The 24,004-nt window shown below is 31.1% G+C and overlaps 1 protein-coding gene across 1 annotated transcript; it reads left to right on the forward strand.

Annotated features, from left to right (window-relative positions):
• The first annotated feature begins 359 nt into the window (after nucleotides 1–359).
• Nucleotides 360–18,366, forward strand: LOC131146477 (uncharacterized). The gene is made up of 4 exons (XM_058096109.1): nucleotides 360–675; nucleotides 876–997; nucleotides 5,025–5,180; nucleotides 18,109–18,366. Exons 1-4 carry the CDS (start codon nucleotides 436–438, stop codon nucleotides 18,218–18,220), a joined length of 630 nt encoding a protein of 209 aa, XP_057952092.1. The 5' UTR covers nucleotides 360–435; the 3' UTR covers nucleotides 18,221–18,366.
• Nucleotides 18,367–24,004: the final 5,638 nt, after the last annotated feature.

The following is a 24,004-nucleotide window of genomic DNA, read 5'->3' on the forward strand; positions in this document are numbered from 1 at the left end:
TGTAATGTAAATAATTTCTTCAAGAAAATAAGAGATATTGCACGCACTAATTATTGTATATAGCTTGCCTCTTTGGAGAAGACATCTCAATAGCAAAGCTTAAGACATCCTTGTTGAAGGTCTTGTATTTGAATTCGGAAAAGGGTGAGAAGGAATATAGGATGAAAGACGAACTATATTGGGAACGGCAAGTTTAGTATGGACTTCTAATTAAACCTAAAAAAATTATTAAAGAAAAAAAAAAAAAAAGGAAAAAGGGCTATTGTATATAGCTCAGGCCCCTTCAAAAATAATTGCCCTCCTTTTATATATATAGGCAATGTAGACAATACAAGGTTAAATGAAACTAGAGAAGGCGACCACACAAGAAAATTGTTCTATTGAGATTTAACAAGCGCAGCTTGCCATAGTACAGAGAGAGAGAGAGAGAGAGGAATGGAGGAGAGAAAGATAGTGGTGGTGGTGGAGGATGTGGAGGCGGCGAGAACAGCGCTCCGATGGGCTCTGCACAACCTCCTTCGCTACGGTGATTTGGTTACGCTCCTTCACGTGTTCTCCTCCTCCTCAGGCAGCAACCGCCAACACCGCCACCGCAACCGCCTCAGGCTCCTCCGCCTGAATGGCTTCCACTTAGCCCTCTCCTTCAAAGACATCTGCACTAACCACTTCCCCTTCGTAAGATTCCTCATTGCAGCATCAACTCCATTTTAATTTCACATTCGCATTAATATCAATTAATGATCCATATATATCATCTCACAAATTCAACTCGCCAGTTGAGTTAGATTTATTAATAGCTTAATTCAAATTTTCAAATCCTAAATTCTGCAACTGATCGTATCAATACTCAATCAGAAGGTACGGTTCTGTGACAGACGAAGATGGAGATCGTCGTCACCGAAGGCGACCGGGATGGCCGGCGATTGGCCGCCGTCGTCAGGGAGATCGGAGCTTCGGCTCTCGTCGCCGGACTCCATGACCAGAGCTTTCTCCACAAGTAAGTTTATTCAAATCCTCCTCCTCTCCCTCTTCATCATTATGACTTTAGAATGAACTATATTTCGATCGCCAGGAGCTTCCTTGTGAGCGAGGCGCAGAAATGACAGTCAACACTGTTTTTTTTTTAATGTAAATTCGGATTATTTGCAATGAGAATACCTCGGGCACGCGCTTGAAAAGAGTATTACTACACGCGCTTACTCATTGGCCTTTAAGAGAGTGTGAGTCCTTCGTGTAGAAGTTTTCAGGTTTCAATTTTCTACCTTAATGTCAGAGCCATTTTGATTAACCAAAAGGAGCACACGTGGCAGAATATCAACGGTGAAGAGACCATATGGGCTCCACCATAAGTGCATGGGTGGCCAACCAATAGTTTTATAATTGCTAGCTGAATAATGCTAAAGTAGCAAGTCTTCCTTTGGAGCCTTCTCTTTTCTAAACAGTGCCACTTGTATTACTATTACCATTAATGAAAGTACTGAAGGGTAAAAATATTAAAAGTAAATTATAATAAATAATATATATTTTAAAATATATTTTAAATAAAAATATTAATATTTTTAAAACTAAAAATTTAACTGAAAGTCATATTAATTTTTAATTAAAATTTAAATATTTGTTTAAATAAATAATATAATATTATCTATTAATTAATAATAATCTTATTACTAATGTATATTTATGACATATGATTATGATATTAATTTATGTTAAATTAGTATTAGTAAATAAATTAAATTTTTTAAATTTATTTAATGTTAAGTTAAATTTATAGATGTTTTTTTATTACGTAATTTAATTATATTTTATTAATAATTAATAGGTTATAATGCATGGTAAAATAATATATGATTACTTTTTAATTAATAATTTAATTTATAATTATGTTAACTATTATTTTTAGTTAATGTTTATTTTTATTAAGTAAAAATAATGCAATATTATTTTTTATTAACAACAATATTGTTTGATTATCATACTACTTTATGATGAAATAATGTTATTAATTAAATTAATATTTTTAATTTTTAACATTATTTTAAATTAATAGATGGTTTTTCTTCTTCATTCCATAATTGTATTATCTTTTATTAAATACTTAGTATATTATAATACATAATAAAATAACACATGATTATCTTCTAATGTATTTTTAGATTATAAATTAGTCACTAAATTTTCTTATATTTATAAAATTGACCCGACCTATGAACAATTTCACTTTTAAATAACCAAAAAATTATCTTATATAAATTGTTTCTTAAATTTTACTTAAATAGTTTTCAAAAAAGTGGTTCTAGAAAAGTACTTTTTAGAATAAGTGTTTATTGTAATACAACCTAAACACCACTTCTTTTTTTTTTAAAAGTACCTATTTTAAGTAATAAGTCTTATAAGTACTTTTTTTTAAGTGCTTCCAAACGGGGCTTCGAATTTTACTTAGATTTTTATTTTTACTTTATAAGTAAAAAGACAAAGAAAATAGGAAATAAATTGGCCACTTCATAATTTTTTTTTTAAAAAAAATAGTGATCGAGTGTCATTCATACTTTTGAAGTATCAATATTATCTTCTTTTTATTATTATTTTAAAAAAAAATTATAAAACTTTATATTATTAATTAAAATCTATTTTAATTAGCATAATAAAGGACTTGTACTTATTATGCCATGCAATTATTTGTCATTCTAATTAAATTTTAAAAATCAATGAATCACCCTTATAAATATAAAATGTCAAATTGGTGTATTACACATTAAAATGGCTCCAAGTGGATTTTTAGCATCAACTTAAAAAAATTAAAAATTAATATATACTTTTTTCAACCAATAACAATCGGGCTCCTCGAGTGGGATTGATTAATCTATAAGATAGAAAACCTTCCCTTAATTCTATCATTCAGTTCATAAAAATACCATTAAATTGTTCTAAATGACAATTTTAATTGAATAAAACTAATAAGTACAAGTCCTTAATTGCATTAAGTAAGAGTACATGAACTAAAATAGATTTTTAAAATAGTATTAGGATTTACTTATGATTTAACTCTAAATTTTTTTTTCATAAATAATGATATTTGAATCTCTTTCAAAGTTGATTAATGTGCAAAGTGAAAAGGTCTTCTTTGAAGTACCATTTGGTTCGTGGAATTAAAAAATTTGCATGGAATAACATATTTGAGAATTTCTTTACTTGGAAGGGAATATCTACTTAATGGGAATATTTTTTCTTGGTGTATATTATAAAATTCACGGTAATGTACACATGATTCCCATGTCAATATTTGGTTGAATAGGAGAATCTCAACAGATTTTTTAAGAAAATTATCATTATAGACTCGACATTTATATTTTCAATATATGAAAAATAATTTATATTTTTAATAAAAAATTACTAAAAACATTTACTTAAAAAAATCCATGCTATAAAATTCTCAGCAATTATAAATTTTAAAAATTATCACTTAAATAATATAATTAATCAAAATAATTGAAGTGACATGGTCTCTAAACATTAATAATTATATTATATTATTATACATTTTATTGATAATTTGTTATTTTAAGTAGAATAATGGAGTAATAATAATAGATTATGGGGGCATTCTTGTCTAGCTCGCCAAAATATCAAGCCCAATTTGATCAAAAAAATAAGATTCTCGTTAAATTTATCCATAGGAAAGGATGTGAATGAGATGCCCACATTCTATGAGAATCTTTCATTCCTAAGAATGCAAAGAGGTCTGATATGTAAGATTCTCCTATCCAAATAAAATGTGAGAATGAGTATCACATTCTGAAATGTTTGATGGTGCTTCCAATCAAGTGCCCCCTTCATTTCATCTTGTTCCAAATATATATATATATAGGTACGAGATACAAACTCCTAAACAACAATAGACATAGTTTTGTGCCTTTGCCAATTATGTGAAATAAGGGAATTTATTATTATTATTATTATTATTATTATCATTACATTTTCTATTTAACATAATACCTTGATATTTAAGTGAAGAAGGGTATAGTAACGACTCATTATCCTAGTGGATTAGTCGAACATCCAAACTGCATCGAGCAGTTCTTTTTGAAAACAAAAATTATTATCATACTGGTGATGATGTCCAAGTTCTTCATGGGATTCAACTAGCTAATCTATGGTTTAGATTTTAGGGGGTCTTTATCCTTCCCTAGTTTAGTTGGTACAAACTCCTAGCCTTTTGCCGTTGTCAATGTCAATGCAGTGGTTTGAGATATTTTGTTGCTATTATTGTATGATTACTATTATTAGTAGAAAAAATCATACAATGTGTCAAATATCATTAGCTTTTTAAATAAAAATAAATTTATTTAAATTATTATTAATTTAAAATTAATAATATATTTATCTTTCAATATGAAAATATCATTTCATTGATAAATTGTTAAATTTAGATAACTGCATCAATTAAATAATCAAGTCTTTAACTATTTAATCATTTAGGTTTGGTAATAAAAGTGTTTTAGTATATATTTTCTTAATTTAAAAAAGTCAATTTCTAAAGCAACTAATTGAGAAAGTAATGAATCATTACATTTATTTCCTTACATATTTCATATTTGCCACTTTGTATAATCCTCCATACCCATATGCTTAATTTATTTATTTTTTTCATGAGCTACAATCTTCACTGATAATATAGCAAGTTTTTTTTTTTAAAGGCTTAAAAAATACAATATTAATAAATTTATATAAATATATATAAATGCATAGGAATATATCCCAAGAATTCATAAAGGAATTTATTATGAATAGTTACTTTTCCTATGTAATAATAATAATAATTTATTAGATTATTTGTTTACTACTTTGCCTTTATTGGATTTGTTGCTTGGCAATTATATATTATTACTAGTACACAGCTGTTGTTGCTTAGGTAATAGTTAGTGGAATTTGATTGCTGATGGAGATATGCTTGACTGTGTTTGGGTCTCTTGAAGAATTGGTGGGCGATTCTCATGTTGCTTCTTCGATTCTGGTTGTAGCAGGTTGGCGATAGCCCACACCAATATTGCCACTAATTTTAATTGTAAAGTTCTCGCCATAAAGCAACCCCCACCATTAATGCAGAAGTCCACTGCGCTACCTCAACCTGGCTGTTCAACTAACATGGACTTCTCGCAGATCGAGATCACAAGATTGCCGTAAGAATTTTCCCCCTCATTATTTCTAAAATATTTTATCATTTGATGTCAACATTTATAGATTTGAAAACTTCAAATTTTTAAATGTCTAAAATACTTTATCATTTGGTGCCAACATTTATAGATTTAAATACTTAAAATTTTTAATTTTAAAAATTTAAAATTTCTCCTTTTAAAAAAAATAATAATAATCTCATTTTTAGAGAGTTCTTGTATTTAGAGTTGTGTTAGATTTAGATAAGATATAGTGTAAAGTTATATTGAAATTTATCCAATTTTACCTAAATCTAAATTCAATGAATGAAATTCATACTCCCAAACGCTACCTAAGTTTGAGATTATGAAACGTAACTACAGTATGTACTTACATTTAGTGTATAATGTGTGCGTACAAAATGTGTGTTTGTTATTTACATAACTACATATTTTTTCCGTGATACAATCAATATATTGACATGCAATGCATTTGGTCCATAATATAATGAGATGAGAAATCTTTTTTAAAAAAACTATTGGGTAAAAAATATACTTTGTTATAAAGTATTTTTTCACTATTCTAAGAAAATAAGTGTACGTAATGAAGTCAATGCTATTCTAACTAGTATAAAATAAATTAGAAATAGCTAGTCTAAGATTTCACCATAATTTTTTTTTTGGTATTAGTCATGTTGGTCGGAATAAAATCAATCTTCACATTTATCAAGTGGTTATGATAGAAAATGGATAATAATGTGATTAGATCATTCGAGTTGAGATACTAAATTTCTCTTATTAATATTTATTTATTATTTTAATTATACATTGTTATTTATTTATAATTTTTAGATTTTATTTAGTTGAATATTCTATATTTTATATTCAATTTTTTGAATTTAGTGTTCACTTTTTTTTTTTCATTCTATTTTTAAAAATTGAGAACTAGGTTAACTGTTCATCTTTTTTATATACTAGACACCTTTGAATAATTAAAATAGAAGCAATAAATAGAAATACTCTTCCACTCCCTGTTTATCATTTGCCTTCAAATATTGCCATATTTTTTTTTATAAATAAATTATTTTCGTAGATAATAACTATTACATATTATCTACAAAGAATTTTTCACATTTTATATGTAAATGTCAATCCTTATGCTATTTTATCTAACTTTTGCATATTCATTTGCCTTAAAATAGTTTTTTTCAAAAAAAAAAAAAAACCTACTATTGTCATATGCAATTAACAGTTATTCCATTTCATCCTTATTTCATTTTTTGAACTAAATAAAACTTAAGTTCTGATTAAAAAAAAATAGATGTATGATCTTTGGATAAAATATTGCCCCACAAGAGCTTTCGAGAATTAGAACTAGTATTGTTTCCTATCTCTGCTTTTTGAGGAAAGCAAGTAATCAAATTAATAAATAATAATTTATTTTTAATTAAAAATTAAAAATAATATTAATGAGTAATTTCTATAACTAACCAGAATATCATATAGCCTGAGTCAATTGGCATATCAAAGAGCCACTAATAGTAGTTTAGTATCTCATTGTTAATAACTGCTCAAAAAAATAACTAAGCACAACTTTGATGAGTGTTCATCTCTCTTTAAAGAAACATGGCCTCAAGGAAAAGTAAGCCCATCGTGATTTTCTTATCTGCTCTCTTCAATCTCCGTAAACCATTTCTTACTTCAACATTGAAGGCTACTTCCATAGTTTAGACTTCTATCACCCATGCCATACTGTTATGGATAGGATGTTAGGACTGGAGGAGCCCATGGGTGAGCTTGATATACATAAGTGAACACCAACTTGACCCAAAAGTTTAAGCATATTGGGTCTTGGGCCCAACCATGTATATAAACACTCATCATCCACTCAATTTTTTCCAATGTGGGACAAAGTCACAAGTGGAATTTTCAACAATCTCCCCCTCACTTGTGAGTTCCAACTACTCACCCTTGAACGGAAATCGTCTCCCTTTTGGGAGTAAGCCCAATTCTCCAACAGCTATTCAAGTGAGCCTTATTATTGGCATCTTACGTGCATCAGATTGCATTTCACGTACTTTCGAACTAATCCTACCGCTCACGTCTTAACCCTATTCGGATCCATCCCCAGCCTAGATGATCCTTATTAGCCTCGGCCACACACTTGGTCCTCTAACTGTTAGCACGTTAGGAGAATTAGTTTCACGTCTCAACTTTTTACAATGTCGCTCACCTAGAGTTACGAACCATCGGCTTTGATACCACTTGTTAGGACCGGAGGAGCCCATGGGTGGACTTGATACATATGGGTGAACACCAACTTGACCCAAAAGCTTAAACTTATTGGGTCTTGGGCCCAACCATGTATATAAACACCCATCATGCACTCTAATTTTACAATGTGGGACAAGCTCACAAGTGAAATTCTCAATAATCTCCTCCTCACTTATGAGCTCCAACTACTCTCCCTTGAATGAAAATCGTCTCCTTTCTAGAAGTAAGTTCAATTCTCCAACAGTTGTTCAAGTGGGCCATCTTACGTGTCTTGGATTGTATTCCAAATGGCGCCCCAAACCAATCCTACCTTTCACGTCTTGACTCAATTTGGATCCATCTTGGCAGCTTCGATGAACCTTCTTAGCCTCGGTCACACATTCCCACACCCAACGTTATGAACCGTCGGCTCTGATATCACTTGTTAGGACTAGAGGAACTCATAGGTGAGCTTGATACACATGGGTGAACACTAACTTGACTCAAAAGTTTAAGCCTATTGGGTCTTGGGTCCAACCATGTATATAAGCACTCATCATCTACTCAATTTTTTCCAATGTGAGACAAAGTCACAAGTGGAATTCTCAACATAGCATTCTACCCTTTGAGTGAAAATTGCATCAATAATTTGGTGTTGTTTTAGGAAACCAAAACGCCTAATCACGACATACTTTTATTCTTCTTGAAACATTTAGATGATCCTTTTGAATATAAAAATGACCATCCTCAATCTTCTCCTTCAAGTGCCACTAGGACAACCAAGTCCAATAAAACTATATACCTTCTAGGGTACACTATGCTTCTCTTAGAGCAATTCTAGCTATATAAAAAGAGAAGGTTTTTATCTATGAATGTGTACTCTACTAGCTTGAATCAATTCCCATCAATAATAGAGAATGGCTCAAAATGTTCTTCAAGATCTACAAGCTAGAGAAAAATCCTTAAGATGGTCATGATATCTATTAAATTTTTGGAAAACCTCCTCCCCGCCCCCCCCCCCCCTCCCAAATGAGCATGTAATCGATAAAAACCAAAAAAGAATAGAATTTGAGAAAAAAAAAAAAGCAATCAAAGAAGATATTGGAAATGCTTAGCAAAAGGAAATGCATTCACCCATAAGACCATCAAACATTACTACAAGGTTTTCAAATACCAATCACGGAGCCTTTAACTAGCGATATGGATCCCATAAATGATATGTAGACATTTGGAGCCTTATTACATGGTCCATTATGGAGAGTTGGTGGTGTGATGTCCATAAATTTTGACACTGAAGAAATCAACTTCGATGTTGTATTTCAACTTTAAACCTATGCAGTATCTTCATTATTGTAATTGATTAGTGGTTTGTTCATTAACTTTTTCATTAGCAACAAAAGGATATGAAAACCCTTTTTTTAATCTCATAAAGGTTAAACGAGAGAACCAATAGAATCCCTATGAGATGATAATGCTCTTCAATGCCAAGTCTCTATTTTTATACACCAAAGATGTTCAAATGTATAGTCTTTGACCTCCCAACTTTTGTTTCTCCATTTTAGAGAAGTTCCCAAATTAGTTGTCTAATCTCTTGAAGAGAGTGGAGAAATATTGCAGCATGTAAGAGGTCATATAGGATAGGCACAAAGCTAAGCTAGGAAAGATGAATAAGAGAAAAGAACCATTAAAGGAACTCACAACTTTAGAAGGAGGAATGGATGGGGGAGAAATAAGAAAATGATGTAGAGAAATGATTTAAAATTTTCATGCCTCTAAACACTTCTAAGGCTAAATATTGATGCAAATTAAGGAAGTCTTAACTTTGGAGGCCAAAATCCAACTAGCTAAGATCTAGCTACACAAATGCATTGTAATCTATATTCTTAATTCCACAAACTAGACAATTATAACATCAAAGATTGCCAACGTTTGAAGGATGCAATAGAAGCCCTAATTAGTGAAGTTCATAAAATGATTTATAGGACAATTCAAAGAGGAAGATAGGAAACCTAATAAAAACCATCTTGGGATATCTACAGGACCTATAGGAGGAGATTCCCCATGTGCATGAAACACCACAAATAAAAATCTTCAAGTTAAGGAACCAAGATGTAAAGACGGAGCTTTCCATCTCAATTCCTTGGGGACTCATCATCTTAATTGTTCTTATACATGAAGGCCTCTAAGGATTATAATTCCCTAATCTTGATGTCAATGATGATTTTGGCGATTATATACTAAGGTGTGAAGAGGTTTCTTGTTGACAACGTAATTTTGATGGGTGTATTGTACTAGAATATCTTTAACAAGATACACGTAAGTCTAGCGAGTTATGACCCCTCTCCCCAACCTCACAAGAGACGTAAAGCAAACCCCCAAAAATGATATTCCTACTAGTGTCATTTGGCACTACCAAAAGGAAGGTCAATATCATGGATGACTTCTTAGTTGTTTAAACTCCCTCCGCATGTAATAACATCTAGATTGACTCAATCTAAACTCTTTAAAGGAGATGCCATTTGATTTTTATTCTCTTTTTTTTCTGCCTTACTCAACATAGCACTAAGGATCTTTGGGTTCTAGTTGATGGTGAGATAGTGTTACATGGGAAAAACAAAAAGGGAGACCAAAAATGAAGCATCAACTATAAAAAGCCTTCATAAGAACTGAAGCCAAATCAGACTAAACATGTATGATCTAATTAGAACTATCTAATTGATTCCAACTTATATTCATTAAAAGAGGAATTGGTTTTGTTTCTTTTTTGGGAAAAAAAATTTTCTATGTATGTATTATGAATTACATACTCGGTATTGTTTCAAGTATTGTTGTAGAAGATAAATGTTGATCCAACCTCTTGACCCATAAACAATAGAAGCAAACCTTCCCAATAAATGCAATTAATCTAATTTATAACGAGGTTTAAAAGTTATTAAGAGTTAGATTCCTAAGAGAGATAAGCTACCTAATTGATACATTGATGTTGTTTTAGCTATCAAACCTAGTGGAAATGGTGAATCTACATCAATTTTACAAATCTCAACAGCCAACTTGAAGGATAACTTCCCTTTGCTTAAGATTGATTAGCTTGTGGACATAATCCCTAAAAGCAAGTTATTAAGCTTCATGGATACCTATTTGGCTACAAAAATATTCTCACAAGTCCAAAGTATATGAAGAAGACATCATGTCACTCTAAGTGGGACCTACTACTGCCATGTCTTTCTACGGAAGCCACCTATGATAGAGTATTAACATGAATCTTGATAGTCCATATTGGAAGTCACGAAAATTTATGTCAAGACCATCTTAAGGAGCTAAGGAGCTATAGATACAACTTAATCTAGCTAAATACGCCTTTGATGTTTCCTTTAAAAAGGTTTTTGTATTATATATATGGCTACAAAAAAGGGGAATTAAAGTAAACTCAAAGCAAGTGGAAGCTTTTTTGGATATAAGATCATCCCAAAATGTCCATGTGGTGTAGAATCTCATAGATAAATTTCCAATTCTAAGTTGGTTTATGTCTGAGGCTGCTAAAATGTGCCTTCCATTCTTTATTATAGTCTAAAAGGTCTTAGAGTTTATATAAATAGAGCAATTTTAGAATGCTTTTTTAATGATCTCAAAAGATTATTTTATAATCACCTTTACTAACTTAACTTAAGCTTGGTGAATGCCTCTACTTGTATTTGGAAATTTCTAGCTTTGTTGTTAGTTTTACCCCGGCAAGGGTAGATGAATAACATCATCAACTTGCCTATTTTGTTACTCTTGTGCTAAAAGGGCCATAATTGAGAAACCAACATGTACAAAAGTTGACTTATTCCTATATCATTTTGGTGAGGAAGTTGAGGTGCTACTTTCAAACCTACACCATTATCTTCTTAAAAGACTAGCTTATCAAGCAAGTGTGGAGAACTCGAAGACTTCCTTAAAGCTAATCAAGTGGGTATTTAAGAAAAGAGAATTTTATGTGTAGAGAAGTCAAGGTTGACCATAAAAAGGTTATTTCTTTTATGAAATTTTAGTAGACTACACAATCCTAGATGAGCAATAGACTAGGGAAAAGTTAGTATGGACTCTTTGTACAAATAGATCCTCTATCATAGAAGATGCAAATTTGATTGATCTTTGTTTCTTCTAACTAGAGCAACATGGAGTATATACTGCAACATGAGTTCAAAGTGAAGAACATTGAATTTGAGTATGAATTAATATTGACCAAATTCACCTAACTTGGTCTATTAGTGCTACCTATATAAGGTCTTTAATGACTCGAAGTTAGTGGTCAACTAGGTGTCGTAGATGTTTGAAATATAAGTTTCGAAAGTAAGGAAGTATCTTTCAGAGAGGTAAATAAAGATGATGCTTAATTCCAACCCTTTGAAATTCACATATCCAAAGGATTGAGAATTCAAAGGCATATCCACTTTCCAAGCTAACCACATCTACAATTATAGGACTGTAACCCACAATTTTCTTGGGAATTGTCATGAGTAAAAGCATTACAAGATTGAGGTCTAGGTGTGTCAAACCACCTCCAAGCCCTATCATATCTTCACATCAATGACGGAATGTTGCTTCTAGACAAGGATAAGGTAAGGGGAAAAGCATTCATAAAGTAGCTTGGTACTCTATAGAAATAGCCTTTATAGGCAATCATACACCTTTTTTTTTTTTTCCAACTCGTCCTTGGAGGAAGCATATTATGTCTTCTAGAAAATCTATGAAGACATACACAAGAATAATTCATAGTTAAATCCCATGGCTATACACTTTTAGTCAAGGGTAGAACTACATACTCTTGGTCAGGGGTAATGTTATAAAATTCTATAAAAAGATGTTGAAGGCTTTTTCAAAAATGCATGGTGCTGACTAATGATATAAAAGCATAGCTAGCTCACAAAAACAACATTGATTCTAATAGCCAACCCTATGCCCTTTTCTTGCTAGGGTATGGATATATCTTTAGTCTGTTTTATAAATCAACTATCTAGAGGAATTTTTGGCAGTTAATATTGACTACTTCTCATAGTGGATTGAGTCCATGGCCTTGGTATGAGTGTATATGTTCATTTTGGCTAATTCTAGACCCTAATTATCTACCTTAAGGAATTGGTTTGCATTTTATTTCAAGGAAAATTTACTAAAAATAGATTTTTTTGGCCCCTTGTGCATCATTAGCCCCAACCTAACGAGTTGTATCTAGATTCATCCCTCTGCAAACATGCACAAAGTCAAAGACACAATTAGACATAAGGAAAATTGTGTTTGAAATCACATATTGCATAAGAGGAATGTATAAAGTAAAATTTTGTGAAATGAATGGGAGATTGTATATAGTAGGGTATCTTTCAAATTTGGGGATCAAGTTATCAATAATATTTATTGCCCTATCCCTTTTTATTCCAAGCACTATATATAGTGCTTATAAGGGAATAAAGAAGAAGGAAAGAGCTTTTTGGAGACTTTTTAAGGGATTTTTTGGAGATCGCTTTAAAGAGAATACTAAGACACTGTAAACACTCCAGTAACTTGCAAAACTTCCCCTACTTATAGATCTCTCTCTGCCCATCTCTCTCTCTCACTCTCTCACTCTATATATATATATTTCCTCCTTTATTGTAAGATAGCCATCAAGCTATGTGTAACCATTTGTTTATGCAAGTGTATGTGTGAACATTTTTGGAGGATAGTTAATGAGGTGGAGAGAACAAGCTGATGAATAGTGTTTTCCACTTCTATTGATTTAATTTTTCCTTTTTTAGTTATTTACTATTTATTTTATTTTATTGGGTCTTTATTTTCTTATTATAAAAACAAAAAAAAGGAAAATAGAAAAAAAAGATAGATTTTAAAAAATGAAAAAAAAAAGCTTTTTTTTTTTGTATCTTATTGTTACTTTTTATCATTATGATTATTATAAAATTGAAAAAAATTCATTGTCACTTATTAATTTTTTTTCCTTTTTCATTATAATTATATAAATTTTTTAAAAAAATTTAAAAAGAAAGCAGAAAATCCTATGTGTTATCATCGTTGATGTTGTTGTTCATTTACATTTATTTTATTAATAAAAAATAAAAAATATTAAAAAAAAATTGTAGTTAATTTTATTTCCTCTATCATCATTAGGCTACTTTGTTATTATTATTTTTTATTTATGTCATAATTAATAAAAGTACAAAAAAAAAATGAAGAATGCTTCATTTTCTTAATTTTTTTTGTTTTTAAATTTGTTTGCTTTTTTTTTTCTTGTATTATTTTAAAGCTAAAAAGAACAAAAATTAACAAAAAAAAATTTGACATCTACAAATTATAGGAATCTTGCATTTATTTATTTATCTTGCTTGTTTAGATGTGCTAAAAAAAATTTAAAAATGAAAATTAGATAAATAAAAAAGTTATACATATAATATTGTTTTTTTTTATAAATATTTTGGCTTTATTGGTTTCATTTGTTTAGATTTGTTAGTTTTTAGATCTCAAATCCTTAAATGGGTAGTTTATTTGAAGTTTCAAAATGTGAAGGTGAAGTTGGAATGAAAATAAGTGAAAATCATCTTGCCTAATGTTCCAATAATATTGATTTCCTCTTCTTCTTTTTTTTGAATTCACAATTTCATTTCTATCTTGAATGTAATATTTATTATGACAACAATTCTTTAAATCAATGTGATGACAAATCCCTTTAATAAGCACATTAGTGTTCCACTGTGATTTTTCTTATGGTAATATGATCCTCATTTTCTAAAAAGGATACGTAAAATTGAAGAATGACTATATAAACTATGATAGCATGTTGACCCTAATATCCTTAGTGCAAATTACTTGTTGAATTGATTTTTGTGTAAATGAATAATGATATAAATGAATTCAATGACAAACTCCCCAAATGAGCCTACTAGTGCCTTGTTAGGATTTCCTATGGTGAGATAATCCTTATTGTGTAACTAGACTACTGGGACGATAATAAGGAAAGTTAATAACAAATGGAAAGGTAAGATAATAAAAAAGAAAAAGTTAATTCAATTTTATCAATGTTCATACTTCAAGGCACCATTTAGTGATAGGGGCACTAATACAATCCCCATATTTAACTATACTTGTAGAGTTGACCTAGTTTCGTAGACCAAATGCACTACCATATGACCTAATTTTTACTTAGAGTTTTATAAATGGTAGTTAATTAGGTGATCTCACTCTAGTTAGGTTAAATAAAAGGTTAGTGGGGATTTCGTTAAACTTAAAGAGATAGGTAAACTCTAAGTTGACACATATATTTATCTCATCACCTATTGAGTGTCGAATCCCTAAACACTCATGTGCTAATAGCCTTGGATCATATAACTAAGCAAATCTATTTTTCATTTGGAAGTTGATGATAATGCCAATTTGGAAGTACTAAACACTATTCTAATGGGCATTATAATGAAAGTTTAAGGAGTTTTTCATGGAGCTACGTATCTATACTCAGTACACCATAATAAGCTATGTGTCATGGTCCCGTTTCCAATGTGTGCTAAGGAAATGTTAGACTTACAAGGATGGTTTGGGTTCCAACTATGTGAGGCATCATTTATAAGACAAACCCATGAGGCTAGTGAACCAAAGCCGACAATACCTCACTAAAGTTGGGTCTAAGACCATTACATTTAGTATCAGAGCCACCCTGGGGATACGATCATGTGGGTGGATACTACATAGAGGTATAAACCAATCTAACAAAGGCGTCACAGATCGGACGTGAGAGCATGTCACGGTCCCACATCGGATGTGTACTATGGAGATCTTAGACTTATAAGGATGATTTGGGCTCTAACTATGTGAAATGCTTTTTATAGGACAAACTCATGAGGCTAGTGTACCAAAGTAGACAATACCTCATCGGGTCCAAGACTATTACACTATGCATAGGGAGATAGGAAAGCATAAGTGATGACTCCATGCCTTGAAGACGAATATTTAGGGTGCAATAAGAAAATATGCATACAAACTACTAATAATCCTAAGGGCATGCGGACATGAATAGAATTGCCATAAGGGAAAAGTGAAATCGGCCTAGCTATAAGTTTATATACGCTATAAGTTTATATACCGACCAAAATTTGGTTTTAATTAAGGAGTAAGCAAAAATCTTACTTTTAAAGCAATCACTTCTGATGGTGTTACAATGCAACTCCAAAAATCAAGCAATGTGCTTTGTTGGTGACTTGTTATCCTTTCCTAAGTACTAGTATTCTAGCACCTTGTACCCAATGAGAAAATGATGTGCTCGGTGCTTTATCCACCATATTCAAATAGGGCTTCTAATAGGGCAAGCAAGCTACTAGCATACATTTTTTCTCAATTGTTGTAAGGCATCCACTACCCCCTCTCTTTTTAAATACATTAAGGTTAGTCTTACTTAGGTTGGTTATCGTCACTAGCAATATTGCGTCTCTCGGCGCTTAGCAATTACAAGTTTGTTGGTAACGAAGGTGATACAATTTGTTCATCTAGTAGTTGTATAAAAGGATCGCAAAATTGGTCATCTACCCCTTAAAATCTATTGCAATGGATTAATTTACATCACATCTCTACAATGGAGGGTGCAATATTCATACATTTTTTAGGACCATGCACGTGAAGAGAACCTTGCTAGGTAAACCGATTCATGATGTTTAGGAAAAACACCTTGAATGAATAACCATGAAATCAAATGCTAGCATTCATGTTTATGGAAGTGGATAATGAGGTCAAGTAACAACTGAGGATAGGGTTCTTAAATGTTTGTGTGGGCTTTTGGGGGATTGTCGTTGTTACATGTTTTTACTATTACTCTAGTCATAGGCATATGCAATGAGTCATTAGCCTATGCACCTTTGGCAAGATGCTTGTATTTAGGGGTTCCTCCATGGAGGATCTCATTTATAGATTACAAGCCAACCTTTATATCTTCCATAACAGTTTACATGAATGTTCTTGCTTTTCAGCTTATACAGAAGGTGGTGTAGCTACTCTCTTTTACTATATGTTTCGATAATTATGTAAGGCTTACATTTGTAATTGAGTTAGTTAGGAGCAACAACAAATGGATTCCAACCTTTTAATGCATTAGTATTAAGTTCAAATCATTTGCCTAATTTGATTATTTTTCGCCTCTGTCACTTGAATGGGGTTTAAATAGGAATCCCATTGAATTTCTTGTAAATCTTTCTAGAAGTTGGAACAACGCTAGTTCCACTAGCATGCTAAAAAGGATTTTGTAGACAACCTCTTTTTGAGAATATAGATGATATAAATTATGTATCAAGGAGAATCAAGGACTAGGTCCAATTCACTGATAAGAAATAGAACAAAAAGCAAATATGAAGAATAGAAAAGAAAAGGAAGAAGATTTGTCAAGCAAATAGAGAGATAAAATAAAAATGGGAGAAAATAGATCAAATAAAGAAACCAAGTAAAAGGATAGAAAATAAATCAAATGAAGAAACCAAGTAAGAGTATAGCAAAGGAATGAAATAAGTGAAAGATTTGTATAAGTGCAGAGAGGAAAATAAGAAGACAATTATTGATGAGTGATTTTTTGGTAGCTAAGAGATTGGATAAAATGGCAAAATGATATTTCTAGTATAAGATGTGGCAAAAAAAAAAAGCATAAACAATCTCTTATCAATCCTATTTATGGGGTAGATAATGGCCTTAGCATCCCTAATCTTTTCTTAAGTGTGACTATCTTGACAAGGAATTACTTTTTAGACCCCCATCTATAATTGACATACCATGTAAGGAGACATTTGCTACTTGTGTGCCTTCATCCTTGATTATGGAACTTAACTCTTTTTGTAAGGGTAGTTTTGTTCACCATTATATCACTCAATATAGGTTTGAGTATTTGGTTACTAACCAAAATTGCTCAAGCAATTGGTTTGCATGTCGTATAAACTCTTGATCACAAATACTTTTTTTTTACCATACTAATTTGAACAAAGCCTCTAGGACACTACCCTTTAAGTGCGACTTCCTTCAAAGGACCATTATAGCCTATAGTGGATAATCTCTCTGACCCAAATTTGACCCAAACTATTATGTATCCTTAACTTAATTAGGTGACCTTAGTTATTTATTCCTATCATACTTGTAGCATGTAACTATTGGATTTCCACACTATACGACATGCATTTACAATATAAACAAGTTGAAAATTAATTAATCACAAGTGTTTAGAGTAGTAGGAAGAAATGATTCATTTTCCGTGACAATTAAATTTGTAACAAAGATAAAACAGTTGACCCAGGGAGTTCTTAGGATGACTAAAAGAGGTCTTATGTGACTTATGACTCAAGTAAGTCACTTTTTCTTATATAAATCATAAGTAAGATGGCAAATTTCACATATTTGACTTTCTATTTTGTGGTTTGTTCCTCTTTAAGGGCTGATTTTTCAAGTCTGTTGATACCCCTTATGCATTGCAAGAACATCTAACAAATCATTTGGAGGCATGTAGTTCAAGCTTTAGCTTTTGTAATTGTGAGGAGTTGGAAAAAGTATAAAACAAAATTGTGTTAAATTTATTAACTTCCTTACAAATCTAATTCCAAGTCTCCAATGTTATACTCCCAAATGTAGTATAAACATTTTTTTTTCATTGCTGGTATTTAATAGTGTCAAATACATTTTATTGTATCTTAAATTTGTTTATTCTTGAGTATTGCAGTGGTCCACATGTCCCTCCACCAAAAATTCCATATCGAATTTTCCCAAGTCTTGCAATTTTATGGAGATCAAGGAGAACAAAAAAGAGAGAAAGTTCTTGGGAGGAGGCTTAATATATATGGAGGTACAAATTGGCAAGATTAAGTCCATTGGAAACACAAAACATTTTTTACCCTAAAGCAATGGCTTCAAAGTTGGGGTTTGTTTTTGGATTATAGTACATAATGTATACAAATAGCAAATTTGACATAGCGGCTTGTGTTGCAAATTTCATATTTATATAATTTTTTTCATGTAATTTTATATCCACATTTAAAAATGAAAAGGGAAACAAAAAAAAGGAAGTGAAATAATAACCCCTATGGTAGGGCATGGCTAGGAGGAGAAAGTAAGAAAGGAAGAGGGAAAAAAACCGAAAATTTTGGAGAAAATACTAATTCCACTTGAATATAATTAGTTAAATCCTATTCAATTTGCTCTATTAAATCATGATAATTTATATAAAATAGAACTTATGAAAGTTATAACAAAATATCACAATAAATTCCCTAAGACATTATAATTAAAATTAGCCTCACCTTGATATAAAATAAGTAAAATACTAATTAAAATATAATATGATCATCTTAATTTTGCTTCTTGATATTGGGCCTCTAATTAGGCTTAAACTTGTCTAACCATATTGCCATTTGTCCAACATCATCCCCCCTCCCCCCAAAATATGGAAGGAATCAATAAATATACCATCATTGTGTGCCTCTCAAATTAAGCAAGGGCTTAGGAGGATGGATTGGTTGTCCTCCTTAATTGCATCTTAAGTTGTAAAGAGGCTACAAGCTTTAAAATTGGAGGTTGTTTCATCCCTTGCCAGTATAAGGCAAACATTACGCATTCCTTCTATTTGATATCTACTTTAGAGGCTAAGCAATAAAATTTGAAGGTGTAGTCAAATATAGTCACATGATTATCCCACTTCAAACTAAAGAGTTGAAATGAACACATTGTTTGTGGTTTGGAAATTCAAATCATTCCTATATAGCATGCTTGATCTCAGCTCACATTTAGATTGCTCCATTACATTATCTAAAAACTATATCGTATTGTTTAAGCTACTTGTTTGATAAAAAAACAAGCACCTTTTAAGTGTTGGTGTTAATTTAAATGGGTAAATAGTGGACTGGTTGTGAATGGACTTATTATGTCAACTTCAATAAAAAAAAATGAACACATTGTTTGTGGTTAGGAAATTCAAATCATTCCTATGTAGCATGCTTTATCTCAGCTCACATTTAGATTGCTCCATTACATTGTCTACGAAATATCTCTTATTGTTCAAGCTACTTGTTTTATAAAAAAATCAAGCCCCTTTTAAGTGTTGGTATTGATTTAAATGAGTAGATAGTACATTTGTGATGACCCAAAAATATATATATATGATTAAAGTACAATAATAATAAAATAATAAAAATAGTCATTAAGTTAATATCAATACAGAAGTGTTTTTCTGTAGGATCCTTGATTCCATATTTGATGCCTAAGAAAGACCTTATCTTAGCGAGTGCTCAGAGACCATTGCGGCTCAGTCGCTCCCTGGAGGTCGGCCTGGTCAAAATGGAATTTCATAGGATAAATAGGATAGACACTATTTGTACACGTAAATAAGTATATATACATAAAATAGTGTTTTGACAGACATAATTTGTCGAAATACATAATAAGATAATAATAATAATAATATAGGTATCATATGTGGGGCCCACAAGACTATGTGGGGTCCACATGAGTCCCGAAGCCACAAGACACTGTTTATATACGTAAATAAGTACATAAAATAATGTTTTAACTGATATAATTTGTAGAAATATATGATAAAATAATAATAATATAGGTATCTTATGCGGGGCCCACAAGACTGTGTGGGGCCCACATGAGTCTCGAAGCCGTATGGAGGTTTTCACAAGTCTCAAAGCTATGTAGGATGCATAAAATCGTATAAGAGTTATTCGAGTTACGTAGGATCCATTCGGGTCTCGAAGTTGTGTGGGGCCCACATGAGTTTTTAAAATTTAAATTTAATTCTTGTTCAAAAATAAATAATAAAATAAATAAATACTAAAAGTAGTTTAAAATTAATAACAATGATAATAATAATGATAATGATGATTAAAAAAAAATAATAAAATAATAGAATAATTAATTAAGTTATTGATTAATTAATTAGGTAAGTAATTAATTAAAAAAATTATTTAGTGGGAATGGTGGCAAGCACTCCCACATGGCCTCCATCCCTATCCCATACTCAACCCATACCTTGCCCATTCTTTAATTTTTAAAAATTATAATTTCACCCATCTCCCCACACTTTTATAAATTCCATTTCTTCCCCAAAATTTTCCTATAAATAGGGAGCTCTCAACCTTCATTTTTCACAACAATTTTCCAAGGAAGAGAAGGATTAGTGAGTGAAAGAATTTGTGGTGGAGAGAGAATTTTGAGTAAGTTCTCACTCACCCACTCTTTCCGATCTCATTGCTTAAAGATAGTTATTGTGTTCGTAGCACACGGTAAAAGAAGAGGGTAAGTAAATTTTGATTATGTTAGTTTCTTTTTATTTTAAATTCATACCCGAGTTTATTATGTACGTAAATTTTAATTATGTTACTTAGTTCCACAAAATTTCCATGAGTTTATTTTTACGCATATTTAATTATACCAGTTCTATCTTTAATATACTTGCATCTATTTTTGGGTTAAGAAATGTTCCAATCCCCTCGGGTAAATTTTCAGCATTTCTTTCTATTCAAAAATAAAATTATATATATTTATAACACAAAAATTGTGTGGCATGAGTTTATTTCTACGTTACATTTTTTATGTAAATATGAGTAAAGATGAGATTTTCACGATATTATTTTAAATTGCATAAATTATAATAAGATGATTTTCAAACCCCTTATGACAACGAAAGTTCAAAGTTACAGATGCTCGGTACCGCAGCTTAAAGTTTATACGGATCAGAGTGCACCCACACTGTTTACAGAGTGGTTATTTATGTTAGTGGATTTCTCCTGAGTGCACACCTGGTTCCGGACCAAGACTTAATAAGGAAAATCTCACTTAAAGTTTACGTACGTTGATTTAGTTTGGTCGGCCAGCCAGCTAAGTCCAGTCTTCGGACCGCACAACCCAGTCATGGGGATAAACATGACTTACGGCAAACAGGCCTAAGGGTGGTTTTTACAATATATGTTTATACATATTTAATTACGTGTACAAAGTTACTGATGATTTGAAGGGAAAGTGTAAGTTTACGTGAAAAGGATCATTTTGGTACTTAAATGACGATCTAAGGAAAACGTATAAGGAAAAGTATATGTATGTTTATCATTAAATATTTTTACAGTTTTAAAGTTAAAAGTTTAATTTAACAGTTATAGTATATGATTGTAAAAATTTACTGTTAAAATTGATAACAAAAGTTTTATGCAGGAATTTTTAAATTTATGTTTATTCTAAAAGCAGTCTTGAAGTTATAGTATTAAATATTATTTTACGAAATTCTTTAAAAACTCATTTTGGCCACACACTAATAATAATCTTATTTACTTACTGAGCGTCGTCTCACCCCAATCATATTTTATTTCAGATAACTCTGAAGGACATGTCGGAAATCAGGCTTAGCAAGCATGCGGGTGGGGATTAGAAAAATAAAGATTTACTTAGAAACATTAGTATGATTTCAGATATTTACGTTTGTGTAATTTTCTTCTTTTGAAATAAGTGATTGTAACATGAATAATTAGCGCTCTAGTTTAATAAGAATCGAGTTTATTTGCTTCCACTGTAAATCAGTAGTAAAGAGTTAATATCCCAGGCCCCTCGGGGTCGGGGTGTTACAACATTGGTTATGAATGGACTTATTATGTCAACTTCCATAAAAAATCTAAGGATATGGATAGTAAAAATAATAGAAATTGTAGAAGGAGAAAGAAAATGTGGAGGTAGGAAGATTTATATTAGAAGAGGTAATAAGAGATAGAAAGGGAAGAGATTAAGGGGAAAAGAAAGTTAGAGAGAAAAAGATAAAGATATAAGAGAGATAAAAGGCACTGGACATGTTTAACAATGAGTTCATTATATTATGTATGTTGAATTGAGTTGGAGATCCCTCACGATAACCCTTACATGTGTTTTTATCCTTCTTGAGTTAAACTTATATTAATTCTACAATTACAAGCAAAATTCAAAATATTAAATCCTAATAATAGATTGAGTTTCTAAAATATTAAAACCTAATCATAAATTGGAATTGTTCACAACACTAAAGGCCCAATTTATTGTAGTTGATATGCTTGCCCAATGCTTGTTCGCATTGTCACTTGATGACTAGGCAATCTCCTAGATGATTGGACGACCATAGTTGTTTAATGATTGTGTGGCCTTTATCCTTTGGGGTGGTGATTCCTTGGCCCTCTGGGTGATGTTTGTCTTATGCCTCATTTATGTGATTCTCTACTTAGTCATTAAGGTGACTAGGCAACATTTGATTCGCCTTGCTTGGGCAAACACCTTATACCTTACCTAGGCAACCTTCATTTATAATTTCTTAGGTGACTACCTTGGCTGGATTATCACTGTAACACTCTAAGGGGGTGCATGAGATGACGCAAAAACCACCAAATGCAACTAGCTCCTTTTAGTTTGGATTAGCTTCCAAGATTCATTTTGGTTATACTAGTGAAAATAATTCTTTAATAATATCTTCAATCTTCAAAATTGTCACGAGGTTCGTCAGCATGAAAAATAAGGAATATACAGTTCAATTCCTTAACAGTTGAATTAGTTGCCTTTAAGTGCAAAGGTAACAGTAGGAACAATAGTAGCAGAACTCCTTTCTTAATTAGATGGAAAATCAATGGAAGCTTTGTTGGAAGCCAAAAAAACAAAAAAGTTCAAGCAAAATCTTAAGCTTCTCTATAGACTCCTCCATAAGTTAGACGTTGTTAAACAAAGACTTAATTTACAACAATAATGCAGTGTTAGTGTATATCTACATAACTTTTTTTGTTATATTAATACTCTACATAACTTTTTTTGTTATATTGATACTCTTCTCATTCTTCATATTGTTCTTATTCTTTTAGAGTCATGCTACTTTTTTGTAAAATATAAAATAAATAGAAATTCAAAAAAAAAAAAAAAACAGATGGTTAACTAGAACATGATTTGATATAGTTTGAACCATGTTAAATGAAGTATAGCATGCACGTGCACTTGTTGACCAAAAGAAAAGATCAAGCCAACTTTAACTCTTCTTTGACAATTTTATAATAATAAATTTTAAAATTTATTTTCTGATGACAATTTATAAAAAAAAAATGAATTGAATTTTTAAAAATCTACTCATCATTTAAAATGAATTTTTTATTACATAAAAAGTGGCAACAAGTAGTTTTTTGGTTCAAAATTATTGAAGAAAATGATTGTCTCTATAGAATATGTCCTATAGTCATAAAGATGGGCAAAAAGATGCCAAGGGAGAATGGTTGGAAGAGTTGACTATGGTGTTATGAGTGTTCTTTTTTTATTTTTTATGAAAGATAGAATTGAAAAATGAAACACAAAATAAACAAACAAATCCAACTACCAAAACTAAACTAGGGGTTAAAGAACTCTATTACATTACTTAACATTACATATTTTTGAAAAATCTAGTGGGGAATCCTATATCTAATCTTTACATGTTAGGTGGCTTTAAATTTAGCCAAAGCATTATCCCTTTGATTTGCTAGCTAAAACACTAGTTGAATTTGCTAGTGCAAATCTTGTTTTGTGATACAAATTGTATCTTTATTCACCACAAAAAAAGGTGATTTTTACATAGTTCTTACCTCGAA

Source organism: Malania oleifera, chromosome 13 (assembly GCF_029873635.1).
Source record: "Malania oleifera isolate guangnan ecotype guangnan chromosome 13, ASM2987363v1, whole genome shotgun sequence".
NCBI classification, from domain to species: Eukaryota; Viridiplantae; Streptophyta; class Magnoliopsida; order Santalales; family Ximeniaceae; genus Malania; species Malania oleifera.